General features: G+C 38.1%; 1 protein-coding gene across 2 annotated transcripts; it reads left to right on the forward strand.

Annotated features, from left to right (window-relative positions):
- Window positions 1-1,000: 1,000 nt before the first annotated feature.
- alpk3b (alpha-kinase 3b) lies at window positions 1,001-13,841 on the forward strand. 2 transcript variants are annotated; one of them, XM_067592986.1, is made up of 14 exons: window positions 1,001-1,133; window positions 1,394-1,626; window positions 3,502-3,623; window positions 3,980-4,097; window positions 4,449-5,697; window positions 7,094-9,185; window positions 10,297-10,444; window positions 10,699-10,826; window positions 10,931-10,966; window positions 11,070-11,344; window positions 11,601-11,689; window positions 11,800-12,017; window positions 12,463-12,511; window positions 12,643-13,841. In XM_067592986.1, the coding sequence occupies exons 2-14, from the start codon at window positions 1,508-1,510 to the stop codon at window positions 12,956-12,958; spliced, it is 4,959 nt and encodes a 1,652-aa protein (XP_067449087.1). In that variant the 5' UTR covers window positions 1,001-1,133; window positions 1,394-1,507; the 3' UTR covers window positions 12,959-13,841. The 2 variants fall into 2 exon arrangements, with proteins under 2 accessions (XP_067449087.1, XP_067449095.1); XM_067592994.1 differs by having other exon boundaries at window positions 1,081-1,210.
- The last annotated feature ends 6,631 nt before the right edge of the window (window positions 13,842-20,472 follow it).

A 20,472-nucleotide genomic window follows, 5' to 3' on the forward strand; every position in this document is an offset into this window, starting at 1 on the left:
TAGGTTGAAGGTGAAAAGTAAAGCCTTTTAGAATGTAATTTTGACAGTGTTTAGTTGTCAACTCAACAAGTTAAATTGATTTTTTACTTAACTATGATTTATTTGATGAAAAACAAAAATGTCAACAGGGTATTTCTTTTCAGGCTGACTCAAATATGTGTGTGAATACAGTTTAACAAAATCAGTACATCACATAAAGTACCTCAAAGAATAATAATAAAAAAAATATTGCTGATATAAACTCTGTGTGAGTGTGTGTGTGTGTGTGTGTTTGTGTACATGCGTGCGTGCATGCATGCATGCATGCTTGTGTAAAGATAAGAGCCCATAGCTGTTTGGCAGTCAGTAGGATCTGCCTATATAAGGCTGTTCTATTCCTACTGCTTTTACTCTGGGGATCCACAGCAATTGTCAGTTGTAGGACAATGCATGCCAGAGAACTTGGTGGGCTTCTCCATTGTATGTTATTATACTTTTTTTATTTTAAAGAAGAGATACTTCTATATATGTGTAAACAAGTCCTTTGGTAAAAAGAGGTCAACATAACTGCACACATTTATGTTTGGAAAGTAATCTTGTGAGACCGGATTACTAAAAGTATGTACTGCTCATATTAATGGACTTAAAAATGAAGGCGTCATCCTCCTGACTGACAGGCTCATATGATTTTTTTTACTACAGTTCGTATCCAGAACTAAACAGGCAGTTTAGGGAGAAGAGCAGCAACTACCGACCCAACAAATGTTCCTTCTCTTCTCTGAGATCATGCTATTCATAACAGAATAGAAAAAAAGCTTCACTCTGTTTTTTTTTTTAATCCTCTCCTCCTATTTGGGGAACTACTAAATCTGGGATGACCTTGTATTTGACTTGGTATTATTCTGAATCTTTCTTCTCGTTTCTATTCAAACATTTTATTACGTATCTTTTAATTCTTCTGGTGCTTGTATATTGTTTTTTATAAAATAGTCCAAAGGCAAGTTTTGGAAAGTGTGATGTGCTCTTGTGCCTATTTGCAGGCCAACTATAAATAGTCCAGCAGCCTACGCATGCTCATGTTTGATTGGAAATCGCAGTGCCTTAAGTCAGTGCTGTGGGGTATCTGTCAAAGGAGGGAAAGAAACTTGTGAATGGTGAGTTAACAGTATGAAATAGATTGTTTGCTGAGTATTCTCCATGGAAATAACAGATGGGACAGCATGTAAATGAGGTATAGTATATTTAAAGAGCATCTTTTGCTGATTTTTAATTGTATTTTTAATTTCAATCAAAAAAAAAAAAAAAGTTTTTTCTAAATACTTTTTACCACCAACTTTATGTAATATAACTTTCTGTTATCCTGTCTGTTATCATGTTATCAGAGTTAAGGTTTTTCCTCCCTGTTCTCTTTTAGCTCCTATCATCTTTAAGGAAAACTAAAAATAAGTGACAACAAAAAAGTTTTTTCTTTTTTTTTTCTTGGAGAACTTTTTTTTCTTTCTCTGAGTATACCTTTATCTGGGGGAAAATGGGCTCACGGAGGAGTTCCTCTTTTGGCAATGGACGATCCAGCAATGGGGTTGAGATCAATGGGAGTAGCCGGCCTGGTGGCTGCAGCTACCTCTCTAACGTGAGGCCAGAGACCAGGTACAGATTCCTGACTAACACCGTGCATTGTCCAGTTGAAACACCTCTGAAAGGCCCATTTTTTCCACCATGTGCACTAATATACATCAATACTTCAAGATTTTCCAAACTTGGGCATGTTATTTCTCTGTTTGTTGCCATGGTCACCAGGGTTTACTGGTGCTGATTGAACATCATCTCAGTTATGCACTGTGGGCCCCATTTCACATCAAGTAATACACTAACAAGATTTTTCATGGAGCAATGGAGGGGTGTTGACCTTTAGGGTTAACTTTAATGATACATTTGTTAGGAAAAGGCTATAAAGAGCTCTTTTAGTGAATAAGTTTCTTCTAGGTTTGTGGTACAGACCAAGATTTACATCAACAAGACCAAAGGAATTATCTATTGCCTTCTAAGATTTTTAAAAAAGCAAACAAACGATACTTTTGATTCTTTGTTAAACTTTGTTGGCCCTTAACAAGACAATTGTTCACATGCTTCACAACAAAAATGTCCAATGTGTTATTACTGCAAAATAACGTGTGAAGATCATTTTTCCAGCAGGCATTGGGTCAAATACTATGAAAAACAAAGAGAAAAGATACAGAACATGCTTTTAATCAAAATTTCCCACAAGAACACTATTTTGCCTATAGATTTACCTTTAAGCTCATTACAGATACTATTTTGTTGAATTTGCACTAGATCAACACTGAATTCCAGCAACATGGACAGCAGTGTGATTTGCATGCTTACAAGCCATATTCTAGCAGTATACTCTTTAAAAGTGTGACTGTCTTCAGCATTAGCGTCTTGTTTTGTTTGCTTAATCATGAGCAACATGCACTGAAGTGTAACAGTATCCTTTAACTGTGCACTGACCCAACACTGAAATGGATGTCAACGCCAGACATGGATCAACTGCATGTACAGTAATATATCCAAACACCACAATAATGTGCTCATAATATGCATGCGAACCCTCATCATTTACTATTATTATATGTGTGTGATGTCTCCTCCGCATTTCCACATGCTAAGATAGCTCCATATTCTGGATTCAATACATTATGTTTATGGTAATGTGTTTAATTTCGGTAATTAATGTCATATGGACTCATGAAACCTCTCTAAAGAAATGGCAAATAACCAGTCTATACTGAATTGAAGTATTGAAAGAAGGAGTAACACTTCCTTTGTTTCTTCCTTATGTGTTCTGTGAAAAAAGAAATTAATATGAAAGATACGCCTCTGTTTTGGTTGACTCACCTGCCTCAACCTGCTATGGTGTTATTGTTGTGATTACATGTATAATTTAGATATTAAAGATATTGGACTTTTAATGAAAAAGTCAGCAGACATCCAGATAAATAAAACTATAAATAGCACATGGCTTGTTTAGGTCCCCAGATTATATAACATAATGAGAGCTCATAGTCCAAATAATTTTATTAGTCATGTCAAAACATAACCAACCTACAGTACTGCTGCGTGGTGACCTGCTTGCATTTGCTTCCTTTCTGTATACTGTAGCTGCACAAGTGACACGCTCATTACGTGACAATTTAAGTTCAGTGAGTGCAAATCCATTGTGTAGCTTATATTTTTCTGAATGCTGTGTACTTCAGCTAATGTACTGATATTTAGTAGTTCTGTGTTTACTTGCAGAGTGGACTGTATGGTGGTCAGCTGGCTAAAATCAGTGATTGTCAAAGTTTTACTCTGAAGTCCAATAGAGTTTTAGATGTCCTGTGATACAAACTCAGTTCATGTATTGTTTGTGTGATCTGGGATAGTGGGGCACAGAGAGCTTAATCCACACATTGGGACCTTTTATGTCATATTTTTATTGCAGACACAACTTGACTGACTAGTTCCCTTGTTTTTGCACAGGAGCACGCTCTGCAGTGTGATGGCACAGTTAACAGAAGAAACACAACCCTCCTTCGAAACAACCCTGAAGTCAAAAGCTGTGTCTGAGAATTGCAATGTGAAGTTCTCTTGTGTGGTTACAGGTAAACACTGTATGGCCTTACTCCAGATAAAACCCCATGGAAATGTATTGCAAGAATATACAATAATGCACTGTACTTGATTAGAAATCTGTAAGTGGCACACATATGAATGTAATAACTTAAAAGCAATTGAAAATAGTTAAAAATAATCGACTATTTCTGGAACAAAGGCTCATTATACACCTGGTCATTTCATGCATCTTAAGCTTCTGAAATATTTGCAGATAGCCAACAAGGCAAGCATAATGCACCCAGTCTACTCTAGCTCAAGAATACACTGCTACCTTTTTGTATTTGATGCAGAAATTATTTAATCATGGTCCTGATATCAAGAATCTTTTCTTTGTCCCTTTCAGGATACCCTTCCCCTCAAATTATTTGGTATAAGGATGATATGCAGCTGGACAGATACTGTGGACTGCCTAAATATGAAATATTCCGCAACGGACAAAACCATTCCCTGCACATTTACAAGTATGTTGATATCACATGATGTCACATCTAACTGCACTTGTCCTACCAAGATCAACATTGTATTAGCCTTGCAAACTTTCAGTGGAGATATTTAGATTGAAACTTTCATTAATTTGGCACAAGTACAACAAAAGGGCAGCAAAAGCACAGTGCATTGGTGTTTTATTTTAAGCTCTCTCAAACATACTGAGTTAGTGCCTTAACATTCAATACACCCATTATTCAAGTGCTTATCCCCTGTGTACAATAGTGTGTAGCCTATAGCAGTTTTTCCTTTCCTATAAATATCTACTGTTGTATTTGCTTAATATAATCTAATTTAAGACAATTTAAACTGTTTTTTCTTTGCAGTTGCACTATTGAGGATGCGGCTATATACCAGGCATCAGCCAGCAACAGTAAAGGTATTGTGTCTTGCTCTGGGGTTCTGGAAGTTGGTGAAATGAATGAGTTCAAGATCCATCAGCGCTACTTTGCCAAGCTGAAACAAAAGGCTGAAAACAAACGCAGGGAAGTAGAAGGTAAAGAAAACCAGGAGCCACTACGAACCATCAGTCCAGACCGCTCACAGAGGAAACGCCGCTCTACAATGGAGGCCTTTCTGAGCACACCAAGCTCCATGGAGGATGGGGGCAATGAGGAGAGCCATCAGGCTGTAGCCATGGAGTCTGAAGCCAGGTTGCAGGACACCACTGTGGAGGAGTCGGAGGAAAAGACAGTCCCCATCACTAATGGAGCAGTTTCTGCTCTAACTAATGGACAGGTCATCAGTGAAAATGATAATAAGGGTGGGATATATATATATGACTCTGCCCAGAAGACTTTCACTATGCACCAACCCAAAACTCCCTTTGTCAAGAAGAAGATTAAAATTTCCAACAGTTCAAAAGTTGCAAAAGCAGATACTCAAGGAGAGAGGGCGTCTCAGGAGAGAAGGGCAAAAGAGGAGCCCTCCACGTCTGTGGCTCTGGCTTGCACAGAGTCTGGACAGTCTAAGAGAAATTTAGTGGAGGTTATGGAAGTAGAGAATATTGTTAATGCATCAGTTTTGGATTTAGACTCCAGAAACAAGGCAGAACATCATCTGAAATCAGCAACAAAGGAAGCATTGTTTGTTTCAAGGGATAAAAATGTTTGTGCTGTGCCTCCACAGAAAGAACAGCTCACTGCTTCAGTATCTCTTGCTGCTCATACACCTACAAAGTATACAGCGTCAGGAACCGAAGGTAAACTAGATGCCAAGCATGAAAAGGAAGATGAACGCAAAGATACAGAAGAAAATTTGGAAATGCGGAACCAAAATCCTCACATGACATCAACACAACTACAGACGAGTGCTGTACCAGCTCCAGCAGCCCAAATCACAGAGCTCATTACCAACACAGATAATGTTACAGTCATGGATGTTGATGGGAAGTCAAATACTTCCACTGATGGAACTTTATTGAACAGAGACCTTGTGTCAGTGGACACACCGCATGAAAGCAGGATTGCTTTGCCTCAGCGTGCGTGTGAACAGACTGGAGATCAGCTGTCTGAGAAGGAAACAACCCCCTGCCAAAAGAATGCGTCTGTGCCTCGGCCAGTGCTGCTGAGCGAGGTGAGTGAGCCCTTTCGCATGAGCTCATAAGTGCTTTGTGCTGCCAACACAAGTCTCGTCAGTAACACAAGCATCCAGGAGCTATTTATGGCTTTTTACAAGTATGCTCTGCTGTGTGACAAGAATTAAATGACGCACATGTCGACAGATGCAACAGGTACATTGATGCAGTGCGTTTGATATTTCTAAATCAAAAGGTCTGAGAGTTGATCATTACAGCAGAGAAATTTAATAATGTAAAAAATTATACCTTTTTACATTATTAATCATAATTTTATCACTCATACTTCACTTACTTGATTGAGACTTAATTGTTGTTAAAAAAAAGTGCAGTGTATATATCTAACATAAATGATATTCTATTATAATAAGTAGAAAAATAAAGAAATTCTCATCCTGTTTTGAAATAAAGATGTGATGATCATTTGGCAACATTTGTAAGTAGCACTCAAACATTTTGCTGCTGCAGGATTATCAGTCTTTATTGTACACTGCTTATGCAATCATCCTGACACCAGCTGCATGGCTACTGATGGCAGAGAGAGCTGAGACAAAACACTGCACGGCTGAAGCACCTCTTAAAATTAGTGGCATTCCATTCTGGCCACACTTAAACATAAAAAAGCCACCTTACTTGCGAAAAGGCCTCACCACGTCAGAGTTAGACGGAGTGGAGGAAAGGGAAACAAGCAGAAATCAGCAAACAGACACAGTTTTTAAAAAAATGCATTTCATAATTACATTTACTGTATAGTGTTCGATTTTAATAGTAGTATTTTGAAGTCTGTTTCAGGGGACATATAGGCACAACAAAAGCATAGGGAATAACCTTTGAGCTATATTGTGGCTTATCTCATCCATGATGCAATGCCATGTGAGACAGGGAACCTCTCCTGCTAATTTAAACAGGGTTCAACCACAGACTTTATGGGGATTTGACGCTAACTGTCTGGGGCTCACTCATGGGGGAGAGCAGTGTACCATTTCACTACATGATATACCAAACTTTCATGCTGTATTTCAGTGTCATGACAAAAAGTAGGGTACTGCTTGAGTAGTAGTCTTTATGTGTTTGTTGGAGCTAACTAGGCTAACTCAGACTAAAAAATGAATGAATCATGAATATGTCAATATGGATTTTAGAGGTTTTTCTTACTCAAAAGGAAAAAAAATACATATAAATATTTTCTAGAATTTTACATCATCACTGCTATTTATTTCCTACAGGTCATAAATTTCTGTTTGCCCATAGATCTTTCTATTTCCTTGTCTGTTTGTTGCTGGTTACGCTGTTGCTGTTTTTAAAATTACATGTGTTTATCCATGTCCAGCATAGCCAGGGATAAAGGAATAAGTATTTACAGCATGGAAACCTCTGCTTGTATTATGTCCCAAGGTTACACAGGCCCATACAAAGATGAACAGGAATGATGCACCTGTCAACCTTGAGCTACCACCCGACCCGTGTTCGATGGACGCACAACCACCACAAAAGACTCCATCAGAAAGAAAGACCACAACAGATGACATCCAGACCCCTTCTGTGCACCATGGTCTTGAAGTAGCCATTGAAAAAATGACACAGGACACATGGGATCATTCCAGGGGATCAAATGAAAGTCGTACGGCCCTTTTTACAGACCTACAGAAGTCACCCCTCGAAAGCCCTGGTGGTGGTGAGAGCACCCGAGGGTGTAATGTTTCACCCACCAACCAGCAAAGCCAAGTTGATACACCTATAAAATCTGTTGAAGGGACAAAAATACAAGTTGATGAGAAGTTAGAGAGCAATGAAGTAGGTAAGTTATTAGTGCAGACTGAGAGTGTGGTGCCAAATGAAAAGATAGTTGAGATGGAAACTGAAACTGCTGCTGTACGCAAAATTGAACAAACTGAAATAGAAAAGACCAGAGGTAAAGCAGATAAAGACACTGATGTTATCATTGTGGATGCATCTAATAAGGAAAGAGACAAGAATGAACCCATATCAAAAATGGAGGAGAAAAACAGTTCAGAATTACATCATGTGAAGCCAGCTAAATTTGAGACTGCTATGCCACAACTAAAAAAACCTCCTGAAAATATAAACTTATCCAAGCATCAAATTAATGGCTTTCAAGAAATTCAAAAACCTGTGACACGAATCATATCCGTTGCTGAACTTTTGAGATCTCAAATACAGGCTCTTGATGTCACAGTAGCAAATTCAATACCCAGCATACTGGTCCCTGCTGAGAATGTAAAAAATCCCACTACAACAGCTACAGACACATGTCAGGAATTAAGAGATGAGCAGAGCAAACGTAAACCGGAAGTGAAGAAATCAGTGCCTGACAGGAAAACTGAAACAAGTATTGATGATCCTCCTCCCAAAAACATAAAGGAAACCCTCATGGAAATTTACCACCAACTAAATCATCCCGATCAGGAAAAAATTCAGACTCAAGGTGAAATTTCACCACCCGTTCAGGCCCTGCAAAAGCCTCATATGATCCCTCCTATCTCCATCGTAGACACTGGCACCACTATAGACACCACAGGACATCATGCTAGTGCCAAAAAATATAATGAGGGTATCATGGACATTGGCCAGGAAACTGGAGCATCAACTCTGAAAGACTGCCCTGTTGTTTCCCTCTCTGAGAGTGTCAGAAACAGTTTTACTCCTATGACGTCAAAAGAGGAACTGACCCAAAGACTTACATCAAGTTCAAATCTGTCTGGAAGAGTCAGTCAAGAACCCGGGACACCAATAAAGGCCAGCAGTCAAGGGCAAGCCACAGATGAATCTGTTCAAGGCAAAGACATGGGATTTGTACAAAAGTTAACTCCACAAATTAAACTCAACAGCAAAACTCAGTGTAGGAATAATGAAATAAATTCCACAACATTTTCAGATCAATGCAAAATAGAAGAACACAACATTAACAGTTGTTTACAGAGTGTGCAAAAGATTCCCACTAAAAGTGTACTTGCCACAGACACACAAGAAAATAATCAGCAAAGTCAGCAGAGTACTATGGTTGAGGAATTTTCAAAGACTGATTCCTTAACTAATCCAAATCCTGAGGCTAGTCCATTGTTAAAGAGAAGAAATTGTGTTTCTCCCATTCCTTCTGCTACTCCACAAGAGCTGGCCTCTGGGGCCCGCCGCAAAATCCTGATACCCAAGGCCAAACCTGAGGAGGCCACAGAGGCCACATCACTGATTGATAACCAAACTCAGAAAAAGGAGGTGTCTACACAGAGCAGCAGGCTTTCCTCAAGTCCCGTGATGCTTTCTACGTCTCCAAGCCTGTCACGACGGTCACCTCTACTTCAACCCTCTGGAGAGCGAACCTCTCCAGTAGAAAAGCGTTCTCCGCTCCTCACCAGGAGGAGGATGACAGCTGAGACTCAAGCACCAAGCCAGCAGCCCATTGAGGAGATCCACACCCTGAAAACTGAGAGAAAACCTGCAGAGAAGGACAAGCATGACCCATTCAAAGGTAAAATATCTTTCATTTCTGAATAATATTTTTAAATGGGATCATATTCATGCAGTATGCACATATACAATAGTGCTCTCAGCATGACTTCTGGAAAAAACATCTCCTGGTAACCCTTTAATTTGCAGGCCGATGGAGCGTGTTACATGTGAAACTTCTTTCCAGCTCTGGCACCCCCTAGTGGCAGTATAAAAGGACATTTTGACAGATGACACATACTCCTTAGAATATAACCAAAACCAAAGAAAACCAAAAACAGTTTTGTAGACAAAGACACAGCATTTTAAAAGTCAATGGTGTGGATTTTGCACAGGAATGTCTTTAAGTAAAACAGCATTCCAAAGGGCTAAAATGTAGCCAATCAAACACTGATGTTATTGATTAATTGCAGGTAACAGTGAACTGGGGGGTGGTGACCAAAAATACTGTATATGGTAAATCCGCCTGCCTGCACCTGCTGCAACAGTCAAACTGATTGTAGTTTGTTTTTGGTCACAAACCCAAATTAGTGGCTGTTTTAAAATCTCAACAGAGTCAGTTAATCTATATTTAAATGTAATTGATTTTGGTGTATGTACACAGGCTAAATGGACAATTTGTGACCAAAAACAGGACCTGCTTTTCATTTGCTACAAGTTGCACAAGCTGGTGGGCCAAACATTACCATATAGACTTATTTACTGCCCCCAGATACACAATATATTGTGTAGTGGGGGGCATGATTGCGGTTGGGGGCACCACATTCTTGGTTTATTTCCTTAGAATTACACTAGCTTTTGTAAACCTTGTTCGGCCATGTCTCACAAGCTCCTTCTTCTAGGAGAGACACCATCAAAAAATAGTCCTGTTTTGTGTGCCAGTTACACCACAGTGCATTCATACTGGAAAGTAGCAAATCTAGGTATAAAATGCCAGCATTTGTACTCAACTCATTCCATTGCGGACACTTCTGTCTCATAATACCCTGTACAGAAATGGTGGGAGAGCTTTTTTCTTGCAATATGTGTTCAAATTTGAGTTTTGACTTTAGTTTGACAGTAAAGTTACAGTTTGATTGATGCCCTTGATTGATGATGTGTATACTTACTTGCGTTGGTGTCTCACCCTCCAGCTCCTCAAGTTATCCGTAAGATCAGGGGTGAAACCTTTGCAGATGCCTCAGGACACTTGAAACTGTGGTGCCAGTTCTTCAATATTCTCAGTGACTCTACAATCAAATGGTACAGAAATGAAGTGGAGATTGTGCAGATTAAAAGAAAGTAAGTTCTAACAGTATCTCTGTAAGCATACTTGGAGAATCACAAGAAACTGGAAAATGTATTTATTTTCTTTTTATAAAATGATACTGACTTTTCTCAAATAAAGGGTCTTAACATGGCTAAGTAGCTCACTTATAATTGTAATTTTTAATCCTGTTCCAACAAGGCTGAACATTTATTTTGGAATGACACCTTTATACATAAAACATAGAAACCCCTCCATGTTTTATGAAGCACTTTTTTTTGTCTCTCAGTGCAGGGGATGAAACTCAGGTCAATCTTGCTATTGTTCAAGCATCAAGCAAAGACTCTGGTGTTTACGGATGCACAATCACAAATGAATATGGGACAGACTCAACTGATTATCTACTTAGTGCAGATGGTACGTACCCATTTATATCTTACATTTGGCATGAAGAAATTATTTTCTTTGCATGACTCTTTGCCACAACAAGTCTTATTCTGTCCTCTCTCACTGTGTTGCAGTCTTGGCTGGATTATCCCTACGTGAGGACCTTGGTGGTAAGATGAGAATTTAAGTCTTCACATTATGTTTTATCCTGTGCCAACCTAAAATGCTTTTCTGACTGGTTATTATACTTTTGTACATGTTCTCTTCATAAAGTTGGAGAAGAAATTGAAATGACACCTTTGGTATTCAACAAGGGCGTTGCCGATTCTGGTGTCTGGGGCAACAAATTCTTTGGCCGTATAATGATGCAGGAGTCTCGTATTGGTGATGGCTGTGCTCACAAAGTCTGGAGGGCAAAAGTCATCTATGGCCTGGAGCCTGTTTTTGAGTCTGGAAACACATGTATCATTAAAGTACGCAACCCTATCGCCTATGGAGGCAAAGAGGAAAGCTGCCTCATAGACAGGAACCTGGACTTTGTCAGGCAGGTATGCAAGAAAAGATCTGGAGAGAGTTCAAAGAATCATGACAATATTAAAACTGACATCATATGAAGGCAAAATTGTCTAGAATGAAAGGTTTGATTTTGTAATTTATTCATGTTTTCTAAAAATAAATCAGTCAGGTGTCATTCCTGCCACCCATCTAGGATTACTGTGGCACTAATCATAAAAAAATTGAATGAATACATTGGTGTAGGTTGAGCTTATCTGAACTGGCTTTTCTCCAATGTTCTGCATACAGGAGTGTAAAATTCAGAACTTGGCTCGTGAATACTGCAAAATCTTCTCTGCAGAGGCAAGAGTGATTGAAAACTTTGGGCCTTCTCTGGAGTGAGTATGAACAGATTACTCTTCATAAAAAGTTAACATCCCCTTGAGTATTATTTACATGAGCCATTAAGTTAAAAGTAATTTACTTTATGATGATCTTTGATACATAGGGTAATTCCGGTCTACTTGATGTACCGACCGGCAAACACAATCCCCTATGCCACAGTGGAGGCTGATCTGATGGGAGTATATCAGAAATACTCTGTCCTGGATCATACAGGCAGAATAGAAATGAGGACTGCATCTGAGGTGGAGCAGAAGTGCTGTGCTCTGCAGCACTGGATCTTTCAGTGGACCAATGGAAATCTGCTACTCAGTCAGCTAGAAGGTAGGCTGAGACTTGAATTTAACTTTTTTTTTTTTTTTTTTTACATTTGTGGCTAAAGTAACTGAGAATAGGGTGAGACTTTGAGACAGACAATGCTGTGAAACAAAAGCAACATTCTTTAATAGCTCCTGGTTCATCCCACGCTAAAAAAAATCACTTTCACTAGGTTTATGTTAAAATCAGAGAAGCCCAGACTTGGTTGACAGCTTACATGCTTTACTATATCAAACAAGGTAAAATGTATACATGTTTTATACATGTACAGACCATTCTGTGCTGATAAAATTATATAAACATACTGTATGTTGTGTTCTGAGAACTTGTATGATTTTTATCTGCCTCTTACATTTTTACTGCAGTTTTGGAGTGGTTCACATGCCTGTCGCATTTGAATATGGTGCCTGAGCAACAGAAAAATATAGTAATTGCATGGTGTATTTTGCAGGTGTTGACACAAAGATCACCAATGTTGGAATTACAGTCAAATCTACGGGGTTAGTATATTTGTATTTCTTTTCTGTATTTGTATTTCTATGATCCTGTGAAAACTGCACCTGATTTTACAAGTAATTTACATTTTTTACTGATAACGACTAACATTTGCTTTTGTTATGTGTTGCTGCAGGCATCAAGGTCTCTCTATTGAAGGGAACCCCAAAGTTTTTGAACAGTTTATCTCCCAGCACCAGTGTAACTATTTCTGTGGTCTGCTCAGCCTGAGGTCACTAAAGGTCTTGGACTCTTTAATGACGCCAACAAAGCCCAAGGGCTCCAGGAGCCCCTTACTTCAACGCAAGATGGCCGCTGGCTCCTCCAGCCCCCAGACAGGCAGGAAAGCTGCTGGCAGCCCCAGACTGCCCAGGAAATCTGAGCAAGAAGGCAGCAAGACCGCTACTAAACAAAAAGCTGCTGATGTTTCCAAAGTTGTTAAAATGGCATAGAGTAATTATCACCAAATGAGACATTTAAGATCACAGATTTTCTCAGTGGAGCAGTGTGCTGATGATACGCCAGTGATTGTCTCCATAATGAAGTCCTGAACCAGTAATTGTTCACTGTTGGGTATGTATCAACAAAACAGCCCAGGGGGAGCTGAAAGAAAGACAGATGGCTGATGACCTCTGTTTTTAAGAGAGGTACAAAACCCTTCAGAGACCGTGAGACAGAAAAATAAGTAATATGACTTCAATATTTAATTTTAACAGCCACCATTCCTCTCCATGATCACTTATTGTGGATTGATGCCATCATTTGTTGTGGATTGTCTGTCATAGTCAACAAATCTTAGGGCAACAACTGTTGTGTAATATGAAAAAATAGTGTACCTGGGTTTGTATTCTATCAATCCATGCACCTTTGTAGGTCACTGATTGTGGATCCCAGTCTCAGGTCAGTGCATTTGTACATGAATGTCAGAGATAAAACATTTTGGACTGAAGTGGCATTATATACAGTATGTGTTATTCTCAGTGTAAGAGCACAAACAATTATCTTTTGTAGTCACCCTTGTAAGAATATATAGGGGTTACTGTATGGCAATTCAAGTAAAACCATAACACTTGATATACAGTAACCCTCATGTTTATACAGCACAGTTTTTTTTAGGGAGAAGTATATTGATACCAGAGTAAGTCTCTTTTTCCTGATCGTCTCAGGAATGTATCAAGCCAAATGTAGCTTCACGTGACACTGTTGTACAGTGGCTAATGGTGCTGTGCTTTTATATTTTAACCTGTCATGTTTACCTGTCATGCTACATTGCGCTGCATTTTTAGAAACTGCACCTTTGAATGCAACTGGCTGTAAAATAAAAAGATACTATTATGCCTTGTATGTTTGAAGATGCTGTGAAAGTGCATGACGTGCTTTTTAGATTCTGAGTGCCATTCTTAATAGAAATTAGCATATTATAGAGCAGGCTGAATCACTGTAATGAAAGCTATCCCACTTAGTGTATCTGACATCAGCATTCATTCATTATCATATCGTATGGAAAGATAAGTAACCCTGTGTTATCTCAGTGGCTCCTATTATCTGAGAGGACTCAGAGGTCATCATGCTTACATGTGCCCATTATTTACGGCATGGCAGTTGCTATGAAAAGGGATGCCATATTTTAGTAAAACAACACTATACTTTTAACTTAATCTTTTCCCGCTACATCAGAATTTTACAAAAGCTTTACTGCTGATCTGCTTTGCTGTAGTATCCCCATACACTATCTGTAAAGTAATATCTAAATGAAGCCTAAATGCACAACATATCTTGGAATGAGGAATTAAAATTAAAATTTAAAATTTAAAAAATGTCAGGCCTTGGGACTTGTTAGCATAGCAAAAGACAAAAATACATTAATTGAACACACAAAAATGTACTAATATGTCAAAGAGGAGAGAAAAGATGAGAAAAACGTTTGATATTTCCTGTAATTTGGAGTCAGAATCAGGCATACATTTGAAATGAATGCACTAAGGATTCTTCAGTGTTATGAATGTCTAACTTGAGAAAATACATACAAGGCCAGTGTAAAAAAGAAAAAAAAACCTTTTGTTGAGCCACTCAGGGGCAAAGCAGATTCCTTCACAAATATCTGAGAATGAAGTGTTGCTCGTAACCAGTGTGTTTACAGGGTGAAAGGCTAACTTCATCATGATAATCATTTGTGATTCCCAGTCATTAGTGAGTCATCCTTTATGTAAGCAGTGGCCTCATGCACAAGTGTGAACAGTGCTGGAAAGCTAAATGTAAGCTTGGCAAAAAAAAAGTTCACTTAGTGTCACTTCTGATGTTGTCCAGCAGCACGAGAGGGTCAGAGGCTGTCAACAGAAGAAAGAGATGACAGATGTTGACTTTGACACATCTATAGTGTTGATAGCAGGATGAAAATAGATGGGTTGCCTGCACAAGGAGAACCCTTTTCATTGAAGTTTTGACCTTATAGTTTCCCACTGAGTGCAGCTCTAGAGTGACCTGAGTAAAACACCTGCATTACATCATAACCTTACTTGTTAGCTTAACATCTGACCCATGTCTCTCATTTAATCATCCACTAATGATTTCTACATTAATTCTGTTTTGCCGTGTGTCCATCTGGGCTATCATCCTGTTCATTAGACGTTGGTGTATGTGGAGGAAAGGGATGGGATGTAGTGTGACTTAGGTGTGAAAAAAACAAGTAGAAGATTAGGCCTATCATGAAACAAGGCACTCCTGCCACCTACTGTTAGTTCAATCACCGTACCATTGATGCAAAGTAAGACGAGTAAAAAGAAATGCTCCCTTGCACTAACAAATGATGTCTGTCTTTATTTGACCAAACTTCTTACATTATAAAGTACTGATAAATACTGCTATTGTAGTATTTCTTATCATCACAAAATAAGTACAAGATTAAAACTATCGATCACATATGTAAAGGGTTATCCACAATACTGTCACTGAGTGACAGAAATGAATAAAACGGATAAACAGTATTTTGCCCACTGACTCAAATCATCCTTAACCTCACCGTGTGAATTATGTGAAATCACTTCACGTTGTCAGTGACAATGTCTATTTGAAAAACCACATTTGTCTGAGAGGAATAACGTCAGACAGTGAGATATACTTTAATCTGAACGAGCTTCCTGCAAGACATTACAGACAAAATTATAAGTGAAGTGGGGAAATTAAAGAGAAAAGATGCATTGGCACAGCTCTTCATACTGCACGAGTAGCTCTGACGGAATGCACTGGATCAGTAATTTCAGCATTAATACCTATGATGAGACACAGCAAATGAGTGACTTGTTAGTCCCCAACTGTAGAACTTTTGAATTTAAGCCTAAGTAATTGCCATTTCATTTAATAAGACATAATGTTGAATTCATGTGAAGATCTAGCACTCTGAGCGGGGGTTCTTAGCACATTTAAACACATTTACAGTATTCAGTCTCACATTCAGCCTTATTATGTGGCAACGTGTAAAACTATGCTCCACACAAAAGATCTTATTTGCATTTCATTTAGATAGTTTTGACAGATAACAGCAGCAATAGCAACAGATTGGAGACAATGATCTACAAAAGCTGTATAAGCTTCTGCCACACAATATTTTTACATTCAGCCAGACATTATTTGTACAATATCAGAGGTGCAGTAAGGATGTACAGTGAGTCAGATCTCAATAAATCAAATGGAAAAGGGGAGAATACAGAAACAGAGGCTTGCAAGTGTGGTATCTAAGAGCCTGTGATTCTGACCTCACATCGTTGTGTCTGACTGACCTCAATTACCATTGGCGCGCCACGGTAGTTGTGACCATTTAGGCAGATTATATGAAAAGGATCACACGTCCCTAAATGCCACAGACTAGTTGGCATTTGAAAAAAGTTTTATCTCCAGTCCGCCAAAAGTCGCAGGCTGCCACTGGTCTCTTTGCCGTCGCTAAGTTGACTGTCAGTGCTGAGTTAATCTACCATATCACAGCAAGCTTTTGCTGACTATGAAATAATGACATTCTGATGCATATCTCACATTATTTCCTCTCATGGGAGAACTTAAAGGCTAAGTCTGAATAAAATCAGTGTTGCCTAAATATTGTATGTGCTTGCTGTACAATCATATTGCAGAAGAAAAGGAGGAGAGGATGCTACATGGATGTGTAACAGAAAACAATATGCTGCTAAATGAGAACAAATCTGTGAAATTAAGTATATGAAATCCACCTATGACACCTGGGTCTGTAATACCTAAAACAAAATATCTGGGATATCCTAACTTAGGGGAAATGTTCACATTCAAGAGGTAATGATGATGATGTGCTTGTGGTAGGACATACTAAAAAATGAGTTGAAGAGGACCCAAACATGAGTCCTCAGACGAGGAGGGTAAAGGATAAGCAGCAACCACAACATCCTCTGGATGAAGCATGGAAAGTGTATCTCCTAGATGTTAAGAGATGACAACAATCTGATGGAGTGTAAAACCATCACAATCCGACTGTGAAATTTTTTTTTGCATCCAGCTTTCATGCTCAGCTTTGGTGCTTTTGAATGAAAAATTCTGCTTAGATTCAGTATATACATAGGCATGAATTCAGACAGCCAATTTCCAAATATTGCACTTGAAGGAATACACAAAGATAATCATTTATGAGAATGCTGAAATTATTTAAAAAGCTGCTTGGATCCAACCGATTAATGCAGGACACACAAAGCAAACAAATGAAAAAATAACTTCTTTATCAGTCCTTTCTTCCATTTTAACTATACACTACTTCGTCATAAGAAGGGCTCCCATTAAGAAGAAGATATGCATCGTTAGATAAAATTTAAAATCCTACAATTATTGGAATAATTTGATGTTACAAACTGCCTGACATTTGGAGACATGAATAGACATTCATGTGTGAATGAACCCTGAAGTGTTTGGGAATCTGACAGTGTTACATTCATACCATTATGTGTTCTTGAAAAGATTTTGTTCAATAACAAAAACATGTACATCTAGTCTTTTTGGGGGGAAAAAAGATTTAAGATATAAAAAAGTATATGTTTACTTTGACTGATTGGATTTTCAATATAAAACTATTACTCAGGAGACAATAATGAATATTAGTGTGTTGTTTACAGTCCAGCTGGGAAAGTTTCTTAACTTCTTATCTTCTTATCTTATACTTTAAATATCTTACTTTAGATTTGGTATATTACTTGCTTTAATACTCAACAAACATTACTGGCCCATAGTTGTTTATTTTCTTCAGTTGAGAAATATAATGTAACTTTACTGATGAAAAGTAGTTTTGATGTTATATTTTATTACAAGGTAAATGTTAGTATGCCATAGACCCTACATTACTGATGCATGTGTGTCCCTGCTGACACTGCGTCACAGGAAAACCAAACAGTATTGCAGAAACATGTTACATCAGGGGAAAACAAAACATAAGTCGGAAAATCAAACAGTAAACACAGTCTCAGAGCATGTTGTGAAATTAAAATTAACTTTTAAATAATTAGGGGGAAAAGTATGACTCATATAAATGTATAAACATAAACCCTGACTTTTTAATGATGGCTCAAGCAGGTGTGACATACATGTTGTTAATAATCCCCACAGCCTGAGTCAACAACCAGAAATAGCTGGTGGTTTTCAGGTGTGTGGTCACTAATTATCTTATCACTTGCTCAGTCAAATGTACTTCCTCTAGGAAATTAGTTGTGGTCAACGATAAAATACAGTAGTTAGTAATTAGTGTTGATAAAAGATTCTCAATGGTCAACCAAAATTTTTATTTGCAGAACAGAGTTTACCCACCTTAAAAGGCAGCGATTAATGTGTCATAAATTATTAATTCATAGTGATTGTTTTCATTAGTAGTTGTTTGCTTTATGATAAGAGTCATGATAGCTGGTCTACATCACTGTTCATACGCCTTACTTCATATGGTTTACTATCAGAAAGAGAAGATCTATTCTGCTTGGATTGTAAATGTTTTTACTGGAGCTTAACCTTTTTTTTTAAAGCTCCATTTTATAGCTCAAATGACTATTTGTAATGTGAAAGGGATTGCTCATAGAGACAAATCCACAAATGATTCTCACCCAACACCCAAAGTTCCCCCCAGCCCTATGGAGCGTTTTAGCATCTTTCAGCTCATTGTTTTGATTTTCCAGGCCACACATTATGCATTTTGGTTCAGTCTCACCGCTCTCATTAACTCCCTTTTCAGCAGCAGCAGGCAGCTGTGCAGTGTATCAACTGTAAACCTGCTTCACACCAAACGATAGATAGACAAAGTTAGCAACTACGTAGAGAAGAAAGTAGAGCATGTGCAGCTAAATAGTCAGTAACATTTCTGAGGAGTTGGTTGACAAACACAGATTTAAGAAGGGTGTACATACTGTAGGTCATCAGAAACATGACTCCAAATTAGTATGTTGCTCCATGTCTGCAGGATGTGTACATAGGCAACTGTTCACTAACATGTTAGTCATATAAACTTTAAAAGGTCTTCATATGTCAAACATATGTTTGATATTTAGCTTTTTGTGCAGATCTGACTCTTAAGTGCTCAAACACTGAGTAGCGCTAATTTTACCAATATGTAAGTGTTGCTAAAGACAAAAAAAGTGCATTTAAAGTGTTCATTCAGTTTACAGAACAGTTAAATATCTCAGTATCTGTATATTTATGTACAAACATACAGTCACTGGCCACTTCATTAGGAACACCTGTGCAATCTAACGCAATCCAGTACAACAGCTCTGCCATAAATTCTACATTTATGAAGCTTATGCATCTTCAGTTTTTGCTGACATTGTCAGAAAGGTGATAATTCTACTTTATGTTTATTATTGAGGTCATAGTGGGTGGTGGTGGTGTACTGGAGAGCATTATATTGAAAAGTGTTCCCAATATTTTGCCCCCCTCATGTATTTTAATGGAGTGGACAAACTATTAGGAACACCATTCAATATAATGCACTCCAGTACACCACCACCACCCACTACAACCTCAATAATAAACATAAAGTAGAATTATCACCTTTCTGACAATGTCAACAAAAACTGAAAATGTATAAGCTTCGTAAAAGTAGAATTATGGCAGAGCTGTTGTATTGGATTTCATTAGATTTCACAGGTGTTCCTAATAAAGTGGCCAGTGAGTGTAGAGGTCATTGCAGACATCAAGTATGAGGGAGTTCAGTGAGACAACAGATTGGACAAGAGGTGTCAGAGCTGGTGGTGGTGGCCAGTGTTTTGTTCCACACTGTAGTGAACTATGACAGCTGCTAGACTCTCACAAGGATTTTTATCATGCACTGTTATCATATACTGCAAACACAATCCTCAGTTGTTAACTTACTTGTTAACTAACCTTTTAACCTACTGTTTGTATCACATCTCCTACTTGCAATATAATGCATCTACACACATATGATGCTTGCTACAGTTCATACAGTTTGTTCCCATTCATACTTCATATTCTGAGCTTGTAATTTGCAACATTGCAACACATAGTAACACTGATACGTGTACTGTACAGTTTTTTTACACTGTAAAACAGATGCACCTGTCTGTACCTGTGGTAAAATACTTCAAACTCAAAGTTCACATACTAGTTATTTGTTAAGTTTTGTTTTGGAATATGCACTATTAAAAATGAAAATATCAACTGACATAACTGACATAACATCCTTGAGGTGGGTCCTGCTACATTTCTGAGGACCTATCTTGAAAAGGGTCACAATCTTATTTTTAAACTATCTATCTATCTATCTATCTCTGTTGTAGATAAATCGATAGATAGATAAATCTGTTCTAAACAGACAGATCTGTCTGTATGTCTTTCTTTGCTCAGAATGTGCTGTGAAATAATAATTACAGAAATATCAGAATCAACCAAATTATACTGTAACACAACATAAACAAAACTACCTCACTCATTAGAACACACAATCACACACACAAAG

This window comes from Thunnus thynnus, chromosome 1, assembly GCF_963924715.1.
Source record: "Thunnus thynnus chromosome 1, fThuThy2.1, whole genome shotgun sequence".
Lineage (NCBI taxonomy): Eukaryota > Metazoa > Chordata > Actinopteri > Scombriformes > Scombridae > Thunnus > Thunnus thynnus.